At 36.4% G+C, this 25691-nt stretch overlaps 1 protein-coding gene across 6 annotated transcripts in view; it reads right to left on the bottom strand.

Moving 5' to 3' along the window:
- Positions 1-11596: 11596 nt before the first annotated feature.
- The window catches only part of TMEM196 (transmembrane protein 196), a 52650-nt gene continuing 38555 nt past the window's right edge, over positions 11597-25691 (bottom strand). For 4 of the 6 annotated variants that reach the window (XM_086694718.1, XM_086694688.1, XM_086694696.1 and 1 more), the window contains exons 2-5: positions 23045-23101; positions 18752-19006; positions 17513-17586; positions 11597-14350 (exon numbers count right to left, since the gene is read on the bottom strand). In XM_086694718.1, coding sequence (XP_086550844.1) covers positions 14344-14350; positions 17513-17586; positions 18752-19006 — 336 coding nt within the window. In that variant the 5' untranslated portion in view covers positions 23045-23101 and the 3' untranslated portion in view covers positions 11597-14343. The remainder of the gene's footprint in view (positions 14351-17512; positions 17587-18751; positions 19007-23044; positions 23102-25691) is intronic. The other 2 variants (XM_086694707.1, XM_025929961.2) reach the window with 1 other exon arrangement.

Genomic DNA, 25691 nt, shown 5'->3' with positions numbered 1-25691 from the left:
GTATATTTTCTGCAGGAAATTCAATCCTAAAAAGCAGCCCAGATGCCTCAAATACAATACATCTGAAAATAAAACCATCATCTCTCTCATCCCGCTTCTCTCTTCATTCTGTAATAACTAACTCAGGAAATCTTACCACCATTTTCCAAATGGCTCAGTCCAGCTGTCAACCTTGGAGCCTCTCTTGTACCCTCAAATATCATCAAATCAGCCCCAAGGCTTGTGGGGTCCAAAGTGGAAACATCAGTCTATTGGGATACTTCTCTCCGCTCTCGCTTCCAAAACTACAGAAGTGCCTGTGGATGGTCAAGAGGACACTCAGAGCACCTTCTCCGAAACGAAAATGTAACCATGACTTGTCCCCATGCATGCCCCATTTTTCTAAGGATAATACAGATTCCTTAATATGGCTCTTAAGTTACTTACAAGACCATATTAGGATCTGCTGTCAGCCCAGGAGTTAGATTTATCACACTTCCCATTTTACATTATCTGCTAGTCACCACCCATATTCATTCACTTTTAGCTTGCTCCCTCTCTTTTTCTCGGTTTCTGCTACCTGGTGGGAATACAGTAGTTTCTCTCATATGGGAAAACTCTAGCTTAGATTCTGCACTCTGTTCCTCTGCAGTTTATTACCACCCTACCTCTCCCTGCCCCCACATAAGGATTAGTTAGGTCCCCCATCTTTGTAAATTACTACCTTCAAGCACTTGTTTTTATGTTAATTTTATGTCAGTTGCCTGTTGGCCTTCCTTCAAAGACTCCAAGCTCACTAAGGCACGAACCATGATAACTGTCTTCTTCACCACTGCAACTCCCCTATGACTCAAAATAGCCAAAGCGTAGGAAATAAATATGGGGTAGTTTTATAACCCTTTGCATGCTCGTAAGACATTTGCTTGTTTGATTTTGAAAATTGTTTTCTAGGGGCGCCTGGGTGGCTCAGTCCATTGAGCGTCCGACTTCGCTCAGGCCATGATCTCGCGGCTCATGGGTTCGAGCCCCGCATTGGCTCTGTGCTGACAGCTCAGAGCTGGAGCCTGCTTCTGATTCTGCGTCTCCCTCTCTCTCTGCCCCAACCCACTCGCATTCTGTCTCTGTCTCTCTCAAAAATAAATAAATATTTTAAAAAATTAAAAAAAAAAAGTTTTCTACTTTTTAGTTTTTTTTTTTTTTTAAGTCCTATCTTGATTGTTGGTTGCTATCCACAATCTGCATGATTTGAAAGAGGGAGAAGGTGATCTAGCCTACACAAAAATGTTCACCATTATGGAGTTACTTTAGCAAATCCACCTGTTTCACCTACCATGCAGGGAGGAAGGAAACAAGTACAATGAGATTCCCCCCACCTATCTCCCATCTCACACAAATCCACAAACTTCGTTTGATCAAGGGCCTATAGATAGACTGTACCTTTGTCTTTGGTCTAAAATTTGATCAAAGTGACATGGGAAGTCAGGCATTGGTGTTCCCTGTTTCATGAAAAGCCCTGTCAAGTCAAAGTCATCAAACATGTGCTAAGAAAACCCCTTTTCTATAAGGAGAAGAGAGAAGGTTAGATGTGACTTTGACTCTATGTCCACTGACCCCAAAGAAAAAGAGAAAAATGTCCCTGCAACTATCTTTTTTACCATTGACCTCTTCTTCTCTAACACATGCACACACTCTATATTATGTTAGTTTCTATTCCTCAAAATCAGTGAATCCCTGGAGCAATATAAATGTGCAATAGTTGGTAGTTTGCTGAAATAAATTACAATGTAATTTGTGGCATATGCTCTGATTTTTATAGAAAATATGCACATTTATATGATTAGAAAAGAATCTGGAGGGGCGCCTGGGTGGCGCAGTCGGTTAAGCGTCCGACTTCAGCCAGGTCACGATCTCGCGGTCCGTGAGTTCGAGCCCCGCGTCGGGCTCTGGGCTGATGGCTCGGAGCCTGGAGCCTGTTTCCGATTCTGTGTCTCCCTCTCTCTCTGCCCCTCCCCCGTTCATGCTCTGTCTCTCTCTGTCCCAAAAATAAATAAACGTTGAAAAAAAAAAAATTTAAAAAAAGAAAAGAATCTGGATGTATAAATTCTGTGTTAGTTATCTGGAGGGTGAATTGCTTTTTAAAATTGTGTGAATTTTCACATATTATTGTAATGAGTATGCATTGTTTTATATCTTTAAAAAGTACAAAATCAAGAAGGTTCCAATTGTTGACGATTTTGGTTGTTACAAGATATACTCAATTTTTAAACAGTTTAATATAGTGCAACGCAAGGAGCCTTGGGTGACAAAGTTACACTGAGTCTGAGTCCTGGCTCTGCCGCTTACTAGATGTGTGGCATTGGGCAAGTTCTTTTTTTTTTTTTTTTTTTTTAATAAAAATCTGAAATTGTTAGAGTAGACTTTACTGAAGAAATGGAATTAGTAAGTTTGAACTATGTGTAAAGGTTTACATAAGGTAGTTTCATATAAAGGGCAATTCAGATAAAAATGCCTTTGCATCAGTTGGCTTTTGCTGCATAACAAACCATCCTCAAATTGGGTGGCTTTAATAACAATCACTAATTCAGTTCAACATTCTGTGAGTACAAATATGGGCTGGGCTCAGCTGGACTCACTCAAGCGTCTGTAGTCAGCGGTGGGTGGTCCATGTGTCTCATCCTCCAACGGGCTAGAGTAGCCTTGTTTGCCTGGCAGCTGTGTACTTTTTGGAGCAAGAGAGAGTGAAGGAGTGCACCAGAGAAAACATGGCCTCTTGCACAATGCATGAAATACTTATGATCTCAAGTACTTTGTCCTTTGCCTAAGAAAGGATCCAGGGCTACTTCTATCATATACCAGGTGTGCACGGGAAGTCCCTAAAAGTGCCCCTGCTTGTCATACAGTAATAACAGTCCTGACAAGAAGAGTTTCATCTCCCTTATGCATTAATTTTATGAAATCATTAGCATGAATGATGATTTCATCAACATCACCACGATCATCATCACCACAGCTAAACTTTATGATAAAACTGCCGGGCACTGTGGTTAAGTGCCTTAAACTAATCACCAACACAGGATCTTTATGCACTTATTACCATTATTAACTATTTTTACAGATGAGGAGACTACAATCTAGGGAAGATTTTAAAATGTTGGCCCCATGAAGGTTGCAATCCTGTCTGTATTGTTAAAAGCTGAAGGCCTACTGCCTAGCACATATTTCTTGAGTGAGCAAATGAATGAGTTTTCCAAGGATACACAGCTGCTAATCAAGGAAGCTAACCCAGGCATGACTCATTCCAGGCAAAACTCACACTTTGAATCCCTAAAAATCCTCACTTTTCCTATACACAGGGCCAAAGATGATAAAGGAAGAAATCTTAAGAGTCAAGAAAATGGTGGCTGATTTTAGTTGGCCTCTGCCTAAAAACAAACGGTGAAGTGGGAATCAGATCAAACTGGTAAATAATACCTTTTTAACAGGCTTGGCAAGATGTCAAAGAAGCACCACTTTGGGCCAAAGTGTGAGTGCTAGCCGTCTTGCAGACAGTAATTCAGACAATGTGGCACAGCGGGTAGGAAGGGTAGGAACCAGGTGCAAGAGTCTGCTGGTTTGGGTCTCAGTCCTGCCTCATTCACCCTGGACAACATGTCTACTCTTTTTAAACTTCAACTTCCCAGTCTGCAGTGTAGGAGTATAATGATAGGGAGAAGCTGCAAGGAGCAAATGAGATAATGACAGTGTGATACTGAACATGGTGACTGGCCTATAGTAAGTGCTTAATAATATAGGCATGTTGGAGTCCATGAGCGACACTTCAGGTATAATATGCCTGGTGCAGCCTGATTAAGGCTGTAAAGCTGACTTTGTGAACAGGAGCTATGACTTCTTTGGATGAAGAGTGAGGCAGAGCCCTGGATCTAAGAGGAAAATTCATGTAACAGTATGAATAAACTGGAGAATAACTTGGCCCCATCTCCATGAATGAATTTTGTTTGTTTTGCTTTGGTGTTGCTAGCATGATTAGTTTCAGCTCCTCATCAATGTACTTACCCCTTTAAACAATTTATATACATAAACATTTGATTCAGCTTACAACAGAGTTCAAGATAATATCCTCTTAAAATATTTTACTGATAAAATTCACTGTAGATATGAACTATGTTTACTGAGATACCAATTTGCAATTTCCTTTGTCAGTAGGAAGAATAAAATAGCTTCAGTACAAACACACTGTTTGAAATAAAAATGTGTTTTGGGAAATAAGTTTTTAGTAGTTAAATAAATTGAAAACTACAGTACTTTGGGGGAAAATGCATGTTTAAAATTTGCCTAATGGGTTTTGGAAATGAAACAAACCTAAGGGGCGCCGGGGTGGCGCAGTTGGTTAAGCGTCCGACTTCAGCCAGGTCACGATCTCGCGGTCCGTGAGTTCGAGCCCCGCGTCAGGCTCTGGGCTGATGGCTCAGAGCCTGGAGCCTGTTTCCGATTCTGTGTCTCCCTCTCTCTCTGCCCCTCCCCCGTTCATGCTCTGTCTCTCTCTGTCCCAAAAATAAATAAACGTTAAAAAAAAATTAAAAAAAAAGAAACAACCCTAAGTCTGAACCTATACTAATAGAGCAATTAGCTGTTGGTTGATGTCCAATTAGCTATTCTTGTAATTCACAAAATGTGTCAGCAGATGGCATATGTGAGCTTTAAATTTGTAAAGTTTCGCGTTAGCCTAAAGTACTGCAAGAATGGCAAGAATCAAGGCAAATATTCATTGGTGGCTTGTTTTTAACCTACAATCCTTAAAAAAGGAACTGGCATAAATTTTTAACTCTGAAAGCTCTTCCTATTTGCTTATTAGATTGCTTAACTGACGGATTGTGCACTGTGCTTACACTGAGGGAAAAAAAGAAGACATTGTATTTTATTGAATTTGCTAGATTTTATATTTTGCAAACTATAGCTATTGCTGAAAATACATAAAAATGAAGTAATTCAGATGTGTCTGTCTGTAAGTTAAGACACAACTGCTTTAATAACGTTTTGTTTTATTGGTAGTGAAACCATACCCCAGAGGATTAATGAGGTTGAAACTAGCAGTTTAAAGCTTGTTTTTCAGAGAACTAATTTCCCCTAACAAGCTACTGTGTTTTTTCAGACCCTACTAACAAATTCATTAGCTGTCTCTGCAGAAACCTGGACCCAAGGTCAACTGATATGGCTCCTTACCTTGATATAAGGAGTCCAAGTCCCCATCCAGTTGATAGCGGCTCTCGGCTCTTGGAGCATGCCCATAGTCCTTTCTCCTTGTCCTAAAACAATCTCCTGACATCAGAGGCTGAATCCTGCCTCCTTGCTGTCAAGTCTCCACCCCAAAGTGAACATGGGATATATGTTACATATATGTCTGCTCAGTGCACATACCCCATCTTTCTTCATGAATAGTCATAAGTTTTCCTGCCCTTTTCATTAATATGTAATCTCAATCCCCATGATTATAAAAACCTCGTTCTTTTCCCCTTCAGGGGGGTGGATTTAAGACTTGTCCTCTGGTCTCCTGGTTTGGCTGCCTCTTGAATAAACCCCCTCCTTGCTACACACCTGATGTCTCAGTGATTGGCATTGCTGTGCATCCATCAGGAAGATGGATTTGGGTTTGGTTCCAATGGCCCTGCCTGTCATCAGCATCACCTGATATATGGTTGGAAATACAAATTCTTAGGCCTCACCTTAGGCTTACTGCATTAGAGCTCTGGGGATGTAGCTCAGTAATCTGTTTACCAGGCCCTACAGGTGATTGTAATACCTGCTGAAGTTTAAGAACCAGTGCCTTGAACAAAATTTGAATTATGGGAGAGACTCTGGACTGATCATTTTTATTCAGATATAATTGACATAAATGCAGTAATAATTAACAATGTAGTTGATTATTTCTTTCATGTGATTTAGTGTTCACACACAGTAAAGTTCGCAAAATAAGGAACATAAAATAGTACACAATTTGCATAGACTCAGAGACAGAATGCTGTTGCTTAATTGTCACACATTTCCTATACTGAATGAAAATTTGTTTATGTTCCCTACTAGACTGTACTAAAAGGGATAAATTATGGTAAATTGTGTGTTGGAACTTACCTAAACTAACAAAATTAAGTCAAAATATGATTATTTCCAAGGAGTAGAGAACGATCTTCAGGAAGGAAGGAAAATAATTACCTATAAAGGGAATTTGTATTAACACGTGTGCATGTTCCGTGCTCTCTCAGGCATAGTTAATTCCCTGCAATTTTGTTACTGCAATAAGAGTCGCAACTATTTAATTTAACCACAAACAGGATTGCCTGGGTGGTTCAGTCGGTTAAGCAGCCCACTTTGGCTCAGGTCATGATCCCGTGGTTCACGAGTTTGAACCCAGCATGGAGCTATATGCTGACAGGGCAGAGCCTGGAGCCTGCTTCAGATCTTGTGTTTCCATCCCTCTCTGCCCTCCCCTGCTCCCACTCTGTCTCCCTCTCTCTTTCTCTCTCTCAAAATTAAATTAATTAATTAGTTACAAATATACACAGGCCACGTTTTCATTTGTAAATAAGAGAAGTTATGCAAAAATTGTTTATCACTGTGATAATTTTATTATAAATACTGTTTTGCCTCAAATACCTTCCTACATGAAAATGTTTTTATTAATTTTTGCGTTAATTCAGAATTTCTCAACGAACACATAAACTACGGGTTCCCATGAAGAGGCAGTGTTTATTCAACTTCTGCAGTCTAAACGCAACCTGTCTTCTTGTCCATAAGGCATAAACACAATTTTTACAGTTTTAATAAATGGATTATTTATAAATCACATTAGATTCTCACTCTCTAACAATGGAATTATTTGTGTCTTTCTCACTTGTGTGGTAACCAGATACAATAATGTTCAAACATCCTCCCTGATCTTTATGCTTGGATTTTACCTCTTGGCTGTAGTTGAGATTCTCTGATTATTACCTAAGAATATGTATTATATTTGTGTATTATAATTCAATAGATAGATCTAGATATATACATATATAATTTAAAATATGGACTTTGATAAAAATCATACTAATTTTCAGCTCTACTTACCTGAGGTTGCAAGTATCTATCTAGGTATCAATTATTAACAGGAAGGCAACTACATACCATTTGGATGAAAGATTCTAGTTAAAAAGGATTGGTTTAAACAGTAAAATGAGGATTATACTTTCTAGCTCCATCCATGTTGTTGCAAATAACAAGACTTCGTTCTTTTTTATGACTGAATAATATCCCACTATATATATATATACATATATATATATATAGTGTATGTGTGTGTATATATATATATATTTCATATCTTCTTTATCCAATCATCTATTTTTTACAGATATTTATTTTTAGATATTTTTTTAGATATTTATTTATTCTTGAGAGAGAGATCACAAGCAGGGCAGGGGCAGAGAGAGAGGGAGACACAGTATGTGAAGCAGGCTCTAGGCTCTAAGCTGTCAGCATAGAGCCCGATGCAGGGCTCAAACCCACAAGAGGTGAAATCATGACCTGAGCCAAAGTCGGACGTTTAACTGACCTAGCCACCTAGGCGCCCCTATCCATTCATCTGTTGATGCATACTTGGGTTGCTTCCATCATTTGGCTATTGTAAATAATACTTCTATAAACATGGGATTCACGTATCCCTTTGAATTAGTGTTTTTGTTTTTTTTTTTTTTTTGGGTAAATACCCAATAGCACAATTAAATTAACTCCAAGATTCACACTGAAAGGGGCATTTCTGGCTGAGAAGGGCCAGTGACTAATGAAAGCAACCCCTTGTGTCTCACTTGCCCTTGATTCCTGCTGTCATGCACCATATCAGCGCTAGAGTCACACCTACAGTGTTCCTTGAATGAAACCTCTTTTTCCAATTCTTTGGCACAAGGGAATAGGTTAAGCTAGAGATTTAAAAGAAGAAAAAGATACTGCAAGAAAAGAACATATCTGATATATGACGGCAAAATTTTGTTCAGGACAAAATTAATTTTCTCTGGAGCTTACTGACAATCCCCCAATGAAACCCAGGAAAGGAATAATCTTGCCTCAGTTTCTCACTTCTAGCTCCTTGCCTATCTCCAATGATCTCATACATTTTCCAACCTTTGTATATTCAAGGTATGGAGAGCTCACGTTTTCTGTTTACTTATCTGGGATCCTTCTTCTGAATTCCGTTTCCTACTGGAGCACATGTCTGTTTACCAGGTGACTAGCATTTTTGTTGAAGCCGCTTCTGTCACCACTAGCTGCTGCTGGCTGGATTTCACTAGCTGATTCAGAAGTAGGGAGTCCTGTTAAACAAACCTGGGTGCCTTGAGTAAAGCGAGGAGCTTTCGTAGTCAAACTTGACAACTACAGAAATAAGGTTTCAGGTCCAAGTGCAGGAACTAAAAACTGAAATCAAAGCACTGTCACAAAACCAGAAATTTGGATCTGAAATCAAAAGAAGCAGAACAAATAAAGGGCAGTGGATCCCAGGGGTTGGAGTTGTGGTTTGTTTTATGGACTTAAGGGTGTACAAATTGCATTATTTGGTTGAATAGCTTTAAGATTCATGGGTACAACCAGAAATGACCTTATCTTTCAGGTGAAATATAAATGTCTTACCGCTTTATCCATATTTCATATTAAATAAGTTATATTAATATGATAGAGGAGGGGCGCCTGGGTGGCGCAGTTGGTTGAGCGTCCGACTTCAGCCAGGTCACGATCTCGCGGTCCGTGAGTTCGAGCCCCGCGTCGGGCTCTGGGCTGATGGCTCGGAGCCTGGAGCCTGTTTCCGATTCTGTGTCTCCCTCTCTCTCTGCCCCTCCCCCGTTCATGCTCTGTCTCTCTCTGTCCCCAAAATAAATAAATGTTGAAAAAAAAATTAAAAAAAAAATATGATAGAGGAATATTCACATTTAGAGCCAATGTACATTATATAGCACTTGACCAAAGGCTACCTTTCACCTGCTGCACTACCATCCTTTCTTTTGATAGATAGCAATAGGCTAATATCACAATGATTTATGATGACTTAAAAAATATCCTCTCCAACAGTTTTTTTTATTATAAAAGAACTAGAGCCTTTTAAAATTAAATTAAATTTAAAAATGTATTTTGTCTCAGAGATTTGATGCAGAAGTGATTAATAAAATAAATAGAAAAGACACAGAGGTCCAGATCTCAAAAGACTTTTTAGATAGTATTGAGGGGGAGTGAACATCTAGACAGCATAGGGTCCTTAGAGTGTATTTATATGAATAAAACCTTCCTTGGCTGGTTTACAATTAGGGACAGAGCAAGGGACGATAGAGCCCCCCACAAAGGAATCTGCTGCTTTTCTTTCCAGAGCAATGATCTTGGAGAGCCCAAGGGACATCTTCCCGTCCTCCATCGGGATGCCGTGAAATGGCATTTGAGGACCTCTTAGTGAGTAGGTGAGGACAAATATCTTGATTAATTAATACAAGGAGAAGTCATGAGTCCTGATTCCTTGAGGCTAATCAAACACTTGCACATTTGACAAGATCTTAGGATTTTCTGTGGGGCTTCAGACAACTTCTAGAGTCTCTCTGGCAATTTTCAGTAACAAAATACATAATGGCTTTTGGGGTGGGGCTTGTAACCTATTGTGTGGCTAAGAGAGTAGAGCCCTTGGGTGTTAATGAAGAAAAACTCTGAAATCAAAAGTCCCTAGTTGATGTGAAGGAAAGTAAAGATGGATCCTAGTTCTTAAAGATTTCCAGTTAAATGAAGGCTATATGCCTATAACTAGTTAATGTAGAAAATATCAAACTATTAACATTTTAAATACATTTGTTCAGATGTATGGTTTGACTTTTTACAATATGTTCCTGTATATTTACATTCCTGGTAAAAGACCTTTTGTATTCAGTAAATAATTTTCATGGAAAAAAAGAGGAAAAAAAAAACCCTTTTGTATAATTTTACTAGGCATCCACATTTCCAGAAATTTCTGAATTGGTTTCCTCTGCTCTGAGTAACTCACAACCTGTGATTTATGGTTTTGGAATAACTGAATTTCTTGGCTGTCATATACTTTGAATTAAAAAATATCACATATGTTTCCAGAAAATGATTTAAGGGAGACAAGAGTGAAGTGATGCCAAGTTCTGAAACTTTATTTGGAAACTGTGTTCTAACCAAATGGTACTTAAGATGCTCTCTCTGAATTTCTAGAACGTGTTTGCTAAATCATCTTTGAAAATGTAGCCTTGGACATACGGTTTCTGAACATGCCACTTTTGAGCTAAGTCAGTAAAAAAGTGGAGGGCAGCATATTTTTCTCACCTTCCCAAGCATAAGAAATGCAGAATTTTTCATTGACGCATGGTAATAGGCTGAATAAATTTCTTCAAAAATGGAAGTTACACATCTCATTTTACCTGTTAAACATAAAATATTTAGTTATTTAGTGGAATCTTTCATAAACAGATTTAAACATGAAATCTCTATAGCAACTTTTAGACTTTATAATGGGCTTGGCCTACTATATATATGTGTGTGTGTGTGTGTGTGTACTGTATATATACTGTATATATATATACACACACATACATACATACATATATACTGTATATATATGGCAGTTTTTTTCAGTCCATGGATTTAACTGGTCCATCAACTTCAAATTCCATGGAGACTTTACTGATTCTTTTCACATATTTTATTGTAATGATAATTGGCTGACTGAGGGTTGGGGACAGTTCCCCTCTGTGTGCTTTTGATTAGCATTGTCCAATAGAACTTTCTGAGAAATATTCTATAACTGTTGTTCATATGTGGCTATTCAAGCACTTTGAATGTGGTTAGTTCAACTGAGAAACTGAACATTTAATTTTGTTTTGATTAATTTATACATATATTTAATCACACGTGCTTAGATTAGTGGCTACTTTATTAGATAATATAGGTAGACCTTAGAACAGTGAACTTATGATCCTGAGCAATTCAAGTCTACATTTGTAAGTAGCATTAACATTGGCTGCTCTGGATTGTATTAAAGGGTTTTCCTCACTGGTTCTAAATTAGGGGGCAATATTACCTGCCAAAGAGGCGAAAATTTGTTAGGACATTTTTGGTTATTACAGCTGGGGTATCCTCTTGACATTTAGTGGATGGGGACCAGAGATGCTTAATGACCTGAAATGCAAAGGACAGTCTGTACAATGAATTACTGTCTACCCCAAATGCCAGTAGCAACCTTTTGACAGAGACAGGTCAGCGGAGTTCTCTGAATATTGTGGTTTCATTTGTGAGATCCCCTACAACTTCAGTCCTATTTATAGCTAAATCTGTCTCTTATAATGTGTATCTTATTAACTCCTGCCTCCTCCAAACCTCACTTTCTTATGTGCATCTTGTCCTGTATCTTCAACCACTCCCTCTCTATATTTCAACAGACTTCAGTGTCTCCTATCTCATAAAATAGCTTTTCTGAATACCGTATCCACTACTGGGACTCTTGCTGCCTCTTCGTGCACAGCATCCTGTCCCCTGCCAATCTCAGAACCTATTGGGAGAAACTACTTTTTCATGATGAAAAGAAAGTTCACACCATATGTAGTTTCAAAGCACACCATTTTATTACATAGACATATCCATACAGTCATCATACCATGTTCCACTTCTAAACGATTGTATATATATGTGTGTATGTGTGTTTATACATATATGCACATATATGTTTAAAATTTTCCAGAGTCCACTTTTATTCTTTTATGCTTCTAATAACTGCATCTTTTTGTAGCTAGTCTCTATAGCACACCACCACACTAGTTTCACATATTTTTTTCCTAACTTACTTTCTCCCAAGGGTAGGCTCATACTAAAACTGTAATGCAGTCACTAAAAATGTTCTAGTTCATAGCTCAATTTATTGTGAAAATTAAATTTTCAGCTACTTAAACAATGTCTTCCTCACTTCCCCTGTTTAATTCAGAAAGAATCGCTATAAATCACAAATAAATCCCTCTAAATAACTGAGCCCTGAAAATACTGGGTTAAAATAACTACATTTAAAGACATATCTATACTTGGTTATATACACTGTAGACTATGTGGATAATTGTAATGATAGCATCTCTTCGTAACTCTATATCAAAGCAATGAGATGCTTACTTTTGTCCTTTGATGGGTGATTTCATAGATTATTTCAAAAGGCATTAAAACATCTTACTGATGTATTATAACTCTGTATTATACAAACACGTCTACAAAGAAATGCCACCTAAAATTAGAGTCAGTGGTTATTCCTTCAGTACAAAACTACATCCTTGTGTAAATTCAGTAGAGCCAGATATATACAAAATATCTGCATTGTATAGTTTATATTTTCAGTGACAATGATTATGCCTGTTTGTGGCATCAATAGAACAGTGATAATGTTGATTCACTATTGAGGTTGCATTTATGGGCAACTTTTGTAATGTGCTGGATAAAGAAGTTATTCATATGAGTTAGAAGACTTCAAACACTACACCAACCATAGTTCAGTTATTTCTTTTGATTATATACAGCCAGAATTTTCTTATGAGTTGACTTAAATGGGGCAGGTGATGATCATGTTGCTCTAAAACTAAAATACCTTCAGATTTCCATTAACTGGAATTATTATTTTGTTATAATTAAAACCCATATTTTGTTTCTAAATTATAACAAGTTCTCATCCTGAACATTAAAGGTTGACTTTACCTATGGCTCAATAAGTAACTCATAAAAATGACTTGAAAACTGACTAGCTTTGGGGACAAAATAAAAGTATACAATACAGTGAGAATTACATATTTTAAAATATTACATTTTTAAAATCTATTACCAGAGGTTTTATTCTCATAAATATGTCAAAGACTATGCTATTTTCTTGCCTATTCATTTTGTCATAGATTTCTATTTTAACATTCCATTATGGAAGATTTAAATCTAGCTATATAAATGTAGGCCTATTTCCTTCTACAAAGAACTCTTTCAGGTTCTTTGAATAAATGTATTTTTAAAAATGGTCTTTATTGTTTCATGTAAATTATAAAGTTAAAAAAAACTAAATTAAGTTCTACCAAAGCTAATTATAACTTTACCTTTTGGGCATACATCATTGGGGTTGTAAGGTGTTGAAATATAAGTATCATGAATAATCACAAGTCATTATGTTTATATTTATAAGGTGGAAGTATGTGATTTAAAGTTGTTATGTTTATAAATCAGTATTGATCATTGTTATTACATAAATACCCTAAAAGTAAAATAGCCAAATAAGTAATCTATCTTTATACTACCCTATTCAGATATCTCAACTCCATAAATGTCAGTCACAATGAAATTTACACACAGCAGACATAATAAAAAGAATAAAAATGAATAAATTTAGTAGAAATCAAATGTGTGATTTTGTGGGCATATAAAAGCCTTGAAAAATTGCTTTCCCATATCTTTGGGGATAGAATCTTGATAATATCCCAACAAGTATTATAATTTCTTTTTGACTACCTATTTACATTCATGAGTGCTATAAATATATGCTGTATATATTTTCTATATTTACAGTATATGTACACACACACACTTTATTTTATTCTTAGGCTCATTCATGAACATGCAGATCAATCTGCACGGTATAATGAAAGCATATTTATTTTTCTTAAATGATATTCATTTATAATTTTTCACTCTTGTGCAAAAATGCAAAAATATCATACAGATTAGCATTGTCTCTCTCTAAAAAAATTCTTGTTTATGTTTTTGGTTTTTTTTATCATTTACAAATAAATTATGAAATATAGTTCATTCACAAATTGGAAATAATTATAATGTTTTTACAACAAGGCATTGCTGAGGTTTTGAATTGTGGTATTCTTGAAGCCATTGTCTTTCAAAACAAAGACATCAGTAGGTTATTGTTACTTCTTGATATTTGTACTTTTGATTATTTATATGAAATATATCATTACAAATCTAACACTCATGCTAGTCAAATAGTGGTTTTGTAGAATATGAATCTGCTTATTCCTCTTTTTTTTTTTTCCTGAAAAGTCTTTAGAACAATCTGGAAATTCTGCTAAAATTACTGCATTACTGAAGGCTTCACCCAATAAAAAAGCTGGAGAAATAAATGAGGCAAAACTGTGGGAGAATAATTACAGTGGGTGCTCAAGAGAGATAACAGCAAATGCAAGAACTGTTGTAATTTTATCTCCTAGTCCTTTGGTATTTCCTTTCCTCATGAAAATCCTAAAAAATGTTCAGTTCTTTAAAACATTGATTATACTCTTCCATTAAATATCAGTTGTGGTCCTCCATTGCTCATGTTGTCTGTCATTTCCTGTTAGAAAAAATAAGATGAATTAGTTAAAGTTTACTTCCAGAGTAAGATACTGATTTGGTTAATGAATTTCCAAAACAAATTTCAAGCCACTGAACAACTTGTTGAGTTTTGGGGAAGGACAAGGATTGATATTGTTGTTGCATTTGAGAAAATGAAATTTCATGGCATCTTGGAGCACATGAAAATGCTGAAATGATAGTCTGTTAGACCAAAGTCTTCTACACACAAAAACAGTTTAATCTGTCCCTAGTGCCCTGAGTCTCTCCTTTTGTTCCTCAACTTTATTTTGGAAATACCTCACCTAGAAACTAGATGATTAAGCCTATGCACATTGCATATTGCATAGGCTTCTCTGCTGAGCATATCAACAAAGTGCCAACATAATCTAGGGGTTACCTTATTCTATAGAAAAATGGGTGGGGGCGCCTGGGTGGCGCAGTCGGTTAAGCGTCCGACTTCAGCCAGGTCACGATCTCGCGGTCCGGGAGTTCGAGCCCCGCGTCAGGCTCTGGGCTGATGGCTCAGAGCCTGGAGCCTGTTTCCGATTCTGTGTCTCCCTCTCTCTCTGCCCCTCCCCCGTTCATGCTCTGTCTCTCTCTGTCCCAAAAATAAATAAAAAACGTTGAAAAAAAAAATTTAAAAAAAAAAAAAGAAAAATGGGTGGCCTTTTAGGCCCACAAGGCGATCATTGCTTATATGTAATGGTGGGTTACTAATAAATCACAATAATTGGTTTTCATGACACTATCAATGCTACAGTGAAAAAAAAAACAACCAACCAAACAGTAAAACCTCAACATGTTTTTTAAGGGATCAATTACTAAGATGTTAATAAGGAAAACTACATGGAAGGCAAACGAAATTTAGATATAATGGATGAACTAACATAAGTTCCATTTGCAATTTTAGAAAATGTTAATTTTAAAAAAATTTAGATGTTTTGAACTCATGTTTATTGAACAGTAAAATCTTCCCTAAACATTAAAGAAATATGAGGAGATATGAAGCCCATTCCCATTTATAATATTAGTATACCATATTATAAAGAATATTTAGGCAAAAAATATCTAAAAGAATTTTACACTTTAACAAGCCTATTTGCAAAATATATAGTAAATAAAATTCAAATCAAAATTATTTGCTCATTTATCTCAAGCCCATCAGTTTATATCTAATTGCTATTTGGGTGAATTGAAATTCACCATTTAAATTCACCTTTTAAGTACATTAAAAGTTAATGTACTTGCTTTTGTAAACTTTAGAAATTCTTCCAAATATTTATTTGAAAAGTAAAAAGGTATCCATGCCTTATTCTGAATCTCTTCTCTTTGAAAATTCAATATAGGAGATGAAGTAGAATAAAGATTCATGCTTCTTGTATTGGGTGGTTTGGAAAGTTACTTAGGAGGATCCAGGAAGGACCGGAAGGTAGGAATTGACCTGGTTTTTAGAACTTTGCTTTTGAAAATTTTGTTGTCTTTTAAAGATTTGGTAGAGTTCCTTCCAAGAAAATTCTGAGAAAGATGACAATATGCATTGGAGACTTAACCTCTTCTTACATCAAGATTTGTCTCTCTTTGCAAAGTGCCTGGCTCCTTCCAGGCCCTAGGGAGTTGTCTTATACCTGGGTATACAATGTGCCTCCTCAGTAAGGTGCCAAGGAATTACAAAGTAATAAGCCTAGAAACTCAAACTCTTTGGAGGTAAAGACTGAGGGAAAGTGAAGGTCCTTCGGTGCCAGCAACCTGCTTTGGTGGCCTGGCGATGGTTCAGTCTATCTGAGTGGTTGGCTTTGCTAGAAATGTACATGGTACAAGTAAGTGTGGAAATGTGGTGGAATTGTTGCCCTGAGGTTAAGTTTATAGATAAGAAGCCTGATTTGAGGCTTCATTCATGAACTCACTGTGGGTGGCGAGATAAGATAGAAATGATTCTTAAAAAATGATCTGTAACAGAATTTACTCATTCAGCTTTCTCTATTCCTTCTATTAGTACAAAAACAATTTCCTAATGAATTTATAGAAGTAAGATTCTTAGGTACTTGTTCTCTTAAAGTGAATTTGCATTCAAAAAGTTGATTCAGGGGCACCTAAGTCAGTTAAAGGGCCAAATCCTGGTTTTGGTTCAGGTCATGATCTCATGGTTTGTGAGATCAAGTTCTGTGTCAGACTCCATGCTGACAGCACAGAGCCTGCTTGGAATTCTCTCTCTCCCACTCTCTCTGCCCCTCCCCTGCTCAGGTATGCACATTCTCTCTCTAAAAATAAATCAAATTTAAAAAAATTGGCTTAAAACCCATAAAAATTAATCTAATGTATAATATTTTATTTCAGAGTGAAGAAAAAACCCAGTGTTCAAAAATCTTACAAAAGAAAGGAGTTTTTTCTAACTAAATTCATACTAGTATGGACAAAGTAAAATCACTGATAAGAGAATACAGCATAAATTAGGTTTTAAATGTATTAGCATCTTCAGTTTATTTGCAAATAGGCATGTCCAACTTAACACAAAGAATATATTCTAAATTTGGGCAGGATCAAATGGGACTATTTGCAAATGGATAAACTTTCTGCAATGGGGCCAAAGTATCTGTCTAGCTTTCTACATTTCCAATTATATTGCTTAATCAAGGCAAGAATGGTGGGTGACTAAGTTATTTTTAGCAACCAAAAATACAGGAAATAAATTTGAAATGTATCACATCAGATAATTTTATGAAAAGATGGCTTTCATATAGCATTTTTACTATATTTGTGTCAAACTTAGGTTACCTGCTCATGTAGTTTTGGCACAAGGGAGATACAGTTTGTCTTTATCAGAGTCACCTATTATTAAAAACAAAACTCTGGTCTGTGAATGATGGTATTGAGTCAGAATCATGATGTAGCAGAAAATAAAGAAGTCATGAATCATCCAAACAGAAATGTGTTTGGATGCTTATAGGAGGCTGAATATTTTAAATACTCAACCAAGTTTCAAGCTGCAAGACTCTGCCATGTAGGTTCATGTTGTGTCCTCAAAGTAGTTCTCATGAAAGCAATACTTTGAGGAACAACAGACATTACAGCAGACTGATCTGCTGACATCATGGCTTCCTAGAAGAGGCGTTGCTTCCTGCAGTGACATTACAACATGGTAACTCCCTAAAAATCAGCGTACCTTGTAGGTAACTCTGGTGTCGGGGGCACCACCGGGCAGCTGGGCAAGTCGGTTATTTCAATAGCCCTCAATCTCTAATATAAATATAACAATCATATAATAAATATTGCACATATACACAAAACAAACTAAAGCACACTAGTATACAAATAGAGAACAAAAGAGCCACTATCCAAATATATAATGATAATCTATTTTTAACAACCCATTTCTTTAAATTACCAGTCCTGCTATTTGTACTATAAAATTCTTTTCAAGAACATGTGTACATCTGTTTAAAATTGATTTTTCCATGGAACAATTTAAGAATGAATATCCAATATCTACTCCCCTTATTTGAATGTATTGACTGCATACAAAATGGAAATGCATAAAACTATAGAACAAATATTTTTTTCTTCAAGATAACATTATAAAGGAATATGCAGTAGTAACTCTTGCTACTCTTTCTTCTATCCTGTGATCATGCAGTTTTATTTCCATGATACCAAGTGAAATATGATGTGGCCATTATCTTAGCAAGTTTATTTTACAGATCTTTTATCTTTTCCTTCAGAGGTCGAGTAACAGGAACTGAATTAAGAAATATGTGCAAAATGTAACAGAAACACAGCTCACTATTTGTGCTTTAAGCAATAAGTGTTGTTTCCGGTATAAATGGGTTTCATGAAACAATTATGCAAGAATATTACTTAAAATACAGGCAAAGCTACCCAAATATGCATGAAGTTTAGATGAGAATTTAGTGAAGCTTTATGTGGATTGTAATATGGGCACTGATAGGCACGGCTTTTTGTGGCCTTATTAAAAGGTCCTTTTATGCTCGAAAATCTAATTTACATAATCAAATGCATCTACTTACAAGCACAAGAGGTGAGCTAGAAAGGGGAATTCATCAGATTTCTGAAACTGGCATTATTGAGTTGCAAGTGTATTTAGTTTATGTGCTTTTCCTCAGTACAATACATACAAATCCATATTTATAAGGCATTCAATATTTTATGAAATGCTATTTTAGGAACGGTGTTTTTATATAGATAGCTATGAGATTGAAAATAGGTGTACCCAAAATATCAGAGAAAAAAATAATAAAAATTTTCTACTCCTAGTCCAATAGGGCCAAACTTTTATAAAATCCCAATTCCTCAAATTCTCATCTAAGCTGCAAATTGGTTCACCAAGGTTTGACGACAGTCTTCATCCCACGCTCGCAGTGAGCAGAAAAGGTACAAAACTCACTTTCTCGGCCATTTCATGAGAGTGGTGCAGCGAATGCTCCCTTTCAGAGAACATCCTCCTCTGCTCGTAGCTGGCTAGTCGACACGTGAGCCAGGAAGACAGGGTGCAGCCACCAATCCCAATGCACGCGAGAGACATGGAGGCGAGATGCAGAGGATAGAGGGAAGAGGTCTTCTTTGTCACTGCCCGCAGGAACTGGAAGTTCAGGATGCCCCCAATGAGTCCACAGATGCAGCAGGCAGAAAAAAGGATCATCTGATAGGAAGAAGGAAGAGAGTGTCAAAGATGAGGAAGCAAAGCCAACCTAACACAGCGCCCCATCCTGCCGCACCTCCCGGAAGACTGAGCTACAATAAAGAGAAAGTGCTTTGGGTCTTAGAGGACGAGAGCCATAGTTTCACCAAGTTCCCATGCAACCCAACTCAGGGAAGAGAGTGCAGACCAGTGTTTCAGAATTAATAGCTGACTGTGTAAAGGCCGGGGATACATCTTTTTGAAAACCCTGAAGTAAGCAAAATTTGTCTTCAAGGTAGATTCAGATTTAAATATTTACTATCTATCATGTGCTAGGAACTTGAGCAGATATCATCTCAATTAACCCACCCAGCAAACCCCTGAGAGAAATTGTGATATATACTTAGGAAAATGGTGAACAGGCAAAACTCAAGGTTAGGTAGGGACTGAATCCAGATTTTCTGACTCTAAATCCAGTTTCACTATGTTAATCCCCCTAAAATATCCAAATATCTTCTCATTGAATTGTCATTAGTTCCAACCAACTTCAAATGTTTATACTGCTCTAGCTAAGTGAGCTTAGAGAATATAGTTAACCTGTTTTCTTCATTTATATGAGTTTTATCGTGTATCTGTTTCCCCCATAGGATAGGTTAGGGACTACCTGTGAACTGGTCCTTTATACTACAAATCTTTTTTAAATCTGTGGCACCACAATGAAGAATACACAATATACATTCCAAAAATACTATCTGGTTGTTTTGGGGAAACACAGGATGTGGCTTTACTTTTGATCTCATTATTGGTTTGATTTGGGTCTCTATAAAGAGAGCTGGTGGGGGTGGATGGTATTCAACCTAAATGTTACATAAATATGTAACTGAATATTGAATATTCCAAAAGCTTCAACGTGGGTTTTTTGTTTTTGTTTTTTTTTTTTTTGTATTTGTATTCTCTAAGTTCCCCTATGGGCTTCCTTTATACTTCAGCGTGTGATACTAATATAATTATTTAAACTTATTTCCATTTTTGTCCAGAACACGGTCTCTACTCCAGTTGCCTCTCTTGCCAATCATATAGCTTGTTCATTCCCGCCTCAGTGATATTTCCCATTTCCTGGAAATTAGTTTGCTTTTTTCTTGGATTGGTAGATGGAAGACTCAAATCTAGCCTTACCTTCTTCAGAAAGCCTTCCTGGATTTACTGACTTCCTTTGGCATAATTCCATAGGACAAACAATTATTTAACTTAATTTAGCATTTAATTTTACGTTATTAGGAATCGTTTGCTGTCGACAATTAGTTGACTTTAGTGAGCATTTATTGAGTACCTGGCATCTGTTAGGCCCTGAGTGAGGCAGCTGTTGGCATTACAAAAAATAATAGCTCATAGTTGTTGTCCTTGAGTACACAGCAGTCTTGTGTGAGAGAAGATCCAACATTTCAACATGGCATAGCAGATATTAAGAAAGAGGGATGAATTGGTTGCTCTTAGAGTAGGTGGAGGAGAATTTAGCATAACCAAGGGTTTCAGACAAGGCTTCCTGATAACATGTCATCTAAACTAAGTGCATGCCACTCCCAGAAAAGGGTAAGGCCATGGATGTATGAAATAGCATAATGAAATAGGATGGTGGGCAGAAAGAATACCAAGTAGTTTGTTTTGTTTCTCTCACTTAATTCAGCATCCTAATTGTGTCCGTCTCACAGTATTTATTACCAAGCCTAAAAATCCAATGATGGGTGACTGTATCTTTTTATAGTTAATTAAATATAATACTGAATATCAATTACCAAATAACTGAATCATCCAAAGTGGGAAACTGTAGCTCCTAGTTTCACATAGAATCAATATACTACCTTTTAAAGGATATTCAGATGGCATGCAGTTTCTTGGGAAATACTTTGGTGTTTACATATTCTCAGAAAACATGGAAAGATGTGACATTCTAGCCTTCAAATGATGAACTACTATTAATTAAGAAAGTTAATGACAAATTATTTGGCTATCATAAGAACACAATGTATCTCTCCTAATATTATTCTTATTCATTCTTTAAAGGCTTGCTACTTCATTTAACATATGCAAACAGAACATTCTCACCTAGGTATTAAAATGTTAAAATCTATACCCACATTTAAAACCATATACGAGGTTTGAATTTCACCAGACTACAGAATTTAGACTCTAGAGATACTTGGAGTGGAGAAATTACCATGCACTTTGAAGGGTGAGAATCCTTGATAGCTAAATGTCATCAATGGGAATATCAGAGGGTGAAAGAAGTTAAAGTGAATGGTAGTTTCTAAAAAGTTTAGCACTTATGATTTTTTTCTTTTATAACTCTTAAGAGAATTAGAAAGACAGAAAAAAGACACTAGTGCCTTTAAAAAAATTTCTTCCCTCCCCTTCTCCTATGACTGAATATTTGTGTCCCTCTAAATACAAATGTTGAAGCCTAAACCCCAATACTATGGTATTTGCAGATGGGATTTTTGGAAGACAATTAGGTCAGGAGAATAGAGCCCTCATAAATGGGGTCAGTGCCTTTATAAGAGAGACTTTTAGAGAGCTCTCTTTTTCCTTTTGCCACATGAGATCACAGTCAAAAATTTGCAACCTGGAAGAGAACCTTACCAGAACCCAACTACACAGGGACCCTAATCGAGGTCCAGCCTCTAGCACTGTGCGAAATGAATTTCGGTTGTTGATAAGCCACCCAGTATATCCTTCTTTGTTAATAGCCCAAATGGATGAAGACATCTCCCCTGCCTTCCCTTACCCCTCTTCCTTTTCTCCTTCTCTGCCTCTCCCTGTTTTCCCCTCCCTCTCTCATTCTTTCCTTGCCTTTCCTTCCTCCCTCCCTCCCTCCCTTCCTTCCTTCCTTCCTTCCTCTCCCTCTCTCTCCCTCTCTCTCTCTTTCTTCTAAGTTCTAAGAAATTATTCTTATATGGCTATAAAGACAGTAGTAAAATAAAAGCATACAAAGAATGAAGGCCAAATCTAAAAAGTGATGGAAGAATCATAGATGAAAATTAAGAGCCTCCAAAAATTTGTATGTAAAGGTTTCCCTTTATATGATTTTTAAAAATTATACCTCGTATGTCTAAAGCAATGGGTGCTTCATTTTTTTTTGTCACAGTAGATATTTTCATAAAAAAATATATGATTGAAAAAGTAGTTAAACAAAAATAGCTGTAATACTCCTATCCCTGTCCTCCTCAGATAACTGGCCTCCCCCTGGAAAACTCTTTTTAGGCTCAAAGCCTGCTTTGTAAGGTCCAAGCATAGTATTAATTTTTCCAACTTAGAAAGGTCTATGATCTTTCCTATTGCACATGATAAAATAAACAACACTGTTTCTTTCTTTTGAACTCTCAAAAAAACATCATGGAGGGATATGGGGAATCCACACTTCAGCATATAGAAATTGTACTCCAGCCATTATCAGAGTTAACTGGGTGAATGTCTTACAACCCGGAAAGTCGTGATAGTACCGTAAAACATCTGAAAACACTTACAATTACATTCACAGTAATAAAATAAAATTAAATAAAAAAAAATCATTGGGAATTAACTGTAACTATAACAACACAGCTGTTTTGCTGCATTGCAAAATTAACTTCACAGTCAAAGCCAGTAATCTGTAGGCCCAGTTCCACATTTAAACAGTTAAATTTCCCATGAACTCAAGCCATGTCTTTTTTAGCTTACTGAAGAATTCATGTGTGTCTGGGAGTCTATAAACTGGAAAAGTGGAGATTGTCAACCACAGCAGTTATTATGGGTTGCATATTCATGCATTTAAAGAGTATATCAAAGCTTTTCTTTCTTTTTCTTTTGTCATAGTCTGTAATAATCTTGATGGGTTTTGTTTTGTTTTTTGTTGTTGGTTTTTTTTTTTTTGCAAATGAAAAAGCCAGTATTTATTTGTCAGTCTTCTTTTCATCCTAAATGAGTAACATTCACTATGTGAAAGTTGGCTTCTCATCATTTCCATTTTTGGGTTCCAACATTTCAAATACGTCAATGCACGATACAAACAAGGCAGAAACTTACGACAAGTCCAGATTTTTTTTTGGCGCACAATATTCCACATATGCCACAAAGAAGAAACTGAAAAGGAAAAGAATAACAATTATTCCACATTCAAAGATAAGAAGACCTCTAGTTTTTAGCTTATAGCTCACTCATGACACTTGTTCCAGGGAAGCTTGAAAATGTTATATTCCCATCAAAAGCTGGAAAGAAAAATGCCTCATTCTAGAATAGTAAGAGATAAAAATGCAAACTTTAATGAAAATTTGTTCTTTGTAAGGTTGATATAAGTAATTGTGGGACTTGAGCAAACCAGAATCAGTTTTACACCAGGCAAAATTAGGAAGTAAATAAATTTAGAGTTTTGTTATTCCTGTTTTCTTTCACTGTCTTCTTATCCCTTTCTATTTTCTCAGGGAGAGAAGTGGTATGATACATTCATTCATAATAGATTTCTAAGCAATTAGAAATCAATGAGCTTTACTACAGGTAGTGAATCTCACACAAACAAAAAATAAGGCATCAGACAGGGAGATGTTTTTCTTTAGAGACATTCTTTGTATCTCTCAAACTATGTCAGTAAAATGGTAACTTCCTTCCTCATTCTATCAGAAATACTGTCCTTGTGAGTATGTTGGAAGAACTCAAGGAGAATATTGGTGGCATGTAATTTCTTGTAAATGAGCATATTGGTGACATAATTGCTGCATGAAATCGTCTACCAGTGACACACTATTAGATATTTTGGTTATTGGAAAACAGCAAATCGTTTAAATTGTTTAAAAATATTTAGAGCCATTTCAAGGTATATTTATACATACATCTGGCTAGAAGCAAACCATATAAATAAAATAATACATTCATTAATAAATAATAAGCCTGCTAAGGGCTTTCAGACTAGCAAAGAAAGCTTTGAATGCTGTTAAGATTTTCCTTCTGATTTTCTTTTACATTTTTCTATCTCAAGCCTGAACTAATAACATAAGTGGTTTTAAATGAGTGTTTCACACAGGGGTAGATTTTTAAATATACACATAAAAATATTCTACTAATTATCTGAAATCAATCATATGCTTGTGAGAAACACCAACAAAATTTGATAAAGAAATAATGAGTAAGGGAAGTTTCCCTTTTCAGGGAACTTTCTATATAGGGGAACAAAGTGATTATAAAGCAGGCAATGATGCAGCAAGACAGATCAGGGAACACAAGGATATGCTATAATTTGCTTCTTACATAATCTTTCAAATTAATGGGAAAAAGATCAAGATCCAATGGGATTGGGATAGTTCATTAACTGTCCTTAACATCATACACCAAAATGTCTAGGAAATGGTTTGAATATTTAAGTGTATAAAAAAAGTATAGTAACATTTAACAAAGTTAAGTATTTATATAATTTTGGAGGAGAGGGAAAGATTCACTAAACACAACAGCAAAGTCACAGACCAAAAGGGAAAAGACTTATAAATATTAATACATAAAATTATATTTTTGATAGTAAAAAAATAACATATCTTTCAAAGGCATAAAACAGATTGGGATTATATTTAGAAAGCATATGAAAGACAAAGGGTTAATATACTATATAAATTGAGCTAATAAAATAATTTTAATACCATAAAATCATGAGAAGATAAAAGCTCAGAACTTCATAAAACTTAAATACTTGTATACTTTTCAGAAATTTTAAAAAGCTACTTTTGAGTAACCATTTGTCACCCCCCTTTGTGTCCTGGGTCTAGATGAACTTGTCCTCATGTGGACTCTTTCTAAGTGATGACCCCATCTCACGTCTATCAAGGCTGGCTCAAGCCATTCCAGATTTGGACTAGTTCTGTACCTCTCAGTGCTTCCAAGCTTCAGGTCAAAGCCTCAACATGCCCTTTTCCTTGCTTGCCTGACTAACCCATTACTCACCCTGAAAGTCCATTCACCCAGAACTCATTCTTGAAATAATTTGAAAGCAGTGGAGTTTTGTGTTCCTTGGATCTCTTCTGAAATCTGTAAACATTGCCATTATTTATTCACAACCAAGCCTGAGGGGACCTCAGGAGCTTAGGCAGAGCTCTCCATCCCAGCAACTTGGTTAGAAGATCTGGGTGGCACGAGTGCCTGGGTGGTTCAGTGGGTTAAGTGTCAGACTTCGGCTCCGGTCCTTATCTCACAGTTCCTGAGTTTGAGCCCCGCATCAAGGTCTGTGCTGACAGCTCAGAGCCTGGAGCCTGCTTTGGATTCTGTGTCTCCCTTTCTCTCTGCCCCTCCCACATTCACAATTGGTCTATCTCTTTCTATCTCAAAAATAAAACATTAAAAAAAATTTTTTAAAGAAGATCCAGGTGGCAATAAAATCGCTTCCTTCTATCATCCACTAAGAAAAGGAAGTTCAGGGCTGGGGAGGGGAAAGGTAGAGTTATGAGGTGAGCCAAACAATATTTTCCACTCTCAATCAGGGGTGGAGTGTAAATACTTCTCAATAGTCACATCTGTCAGGGTATCCAAAATTCACATTCCCTGGAGGAAACCTGGAATCTGAGGAAAAAAACTAACCCATGTAATGGGCAGTATATAAAAATCATGGAATTTCTGAGGAGGATTTAAAGGATTTTAGCTGAAATTTAGCCATCACAGTTTATAAAGAAGTATAAAGGAAGCACAAAAAAAGCAG

The sequence above is a fragment of the Puma concolor genome, chromosome A2 (genome assembly GCF_028749965.1).
Source record: "Puma concolor isolate L17-30 chromosome A2, mPumCon1.1.hap2, whole genome shotgun sequence".
NCBI classification, from domain to species: domain Eukaryota; kingdom Metazoa; phylum Chordata; class Mammalia; order Carnivora; family Felidae; genus Puma; species Puma concolor.
The sequence above is the reverse complement of the archived record's forward strand: the minus strand, read 5'-3'. Positions and strand labels throughout refer to the sequence as shown.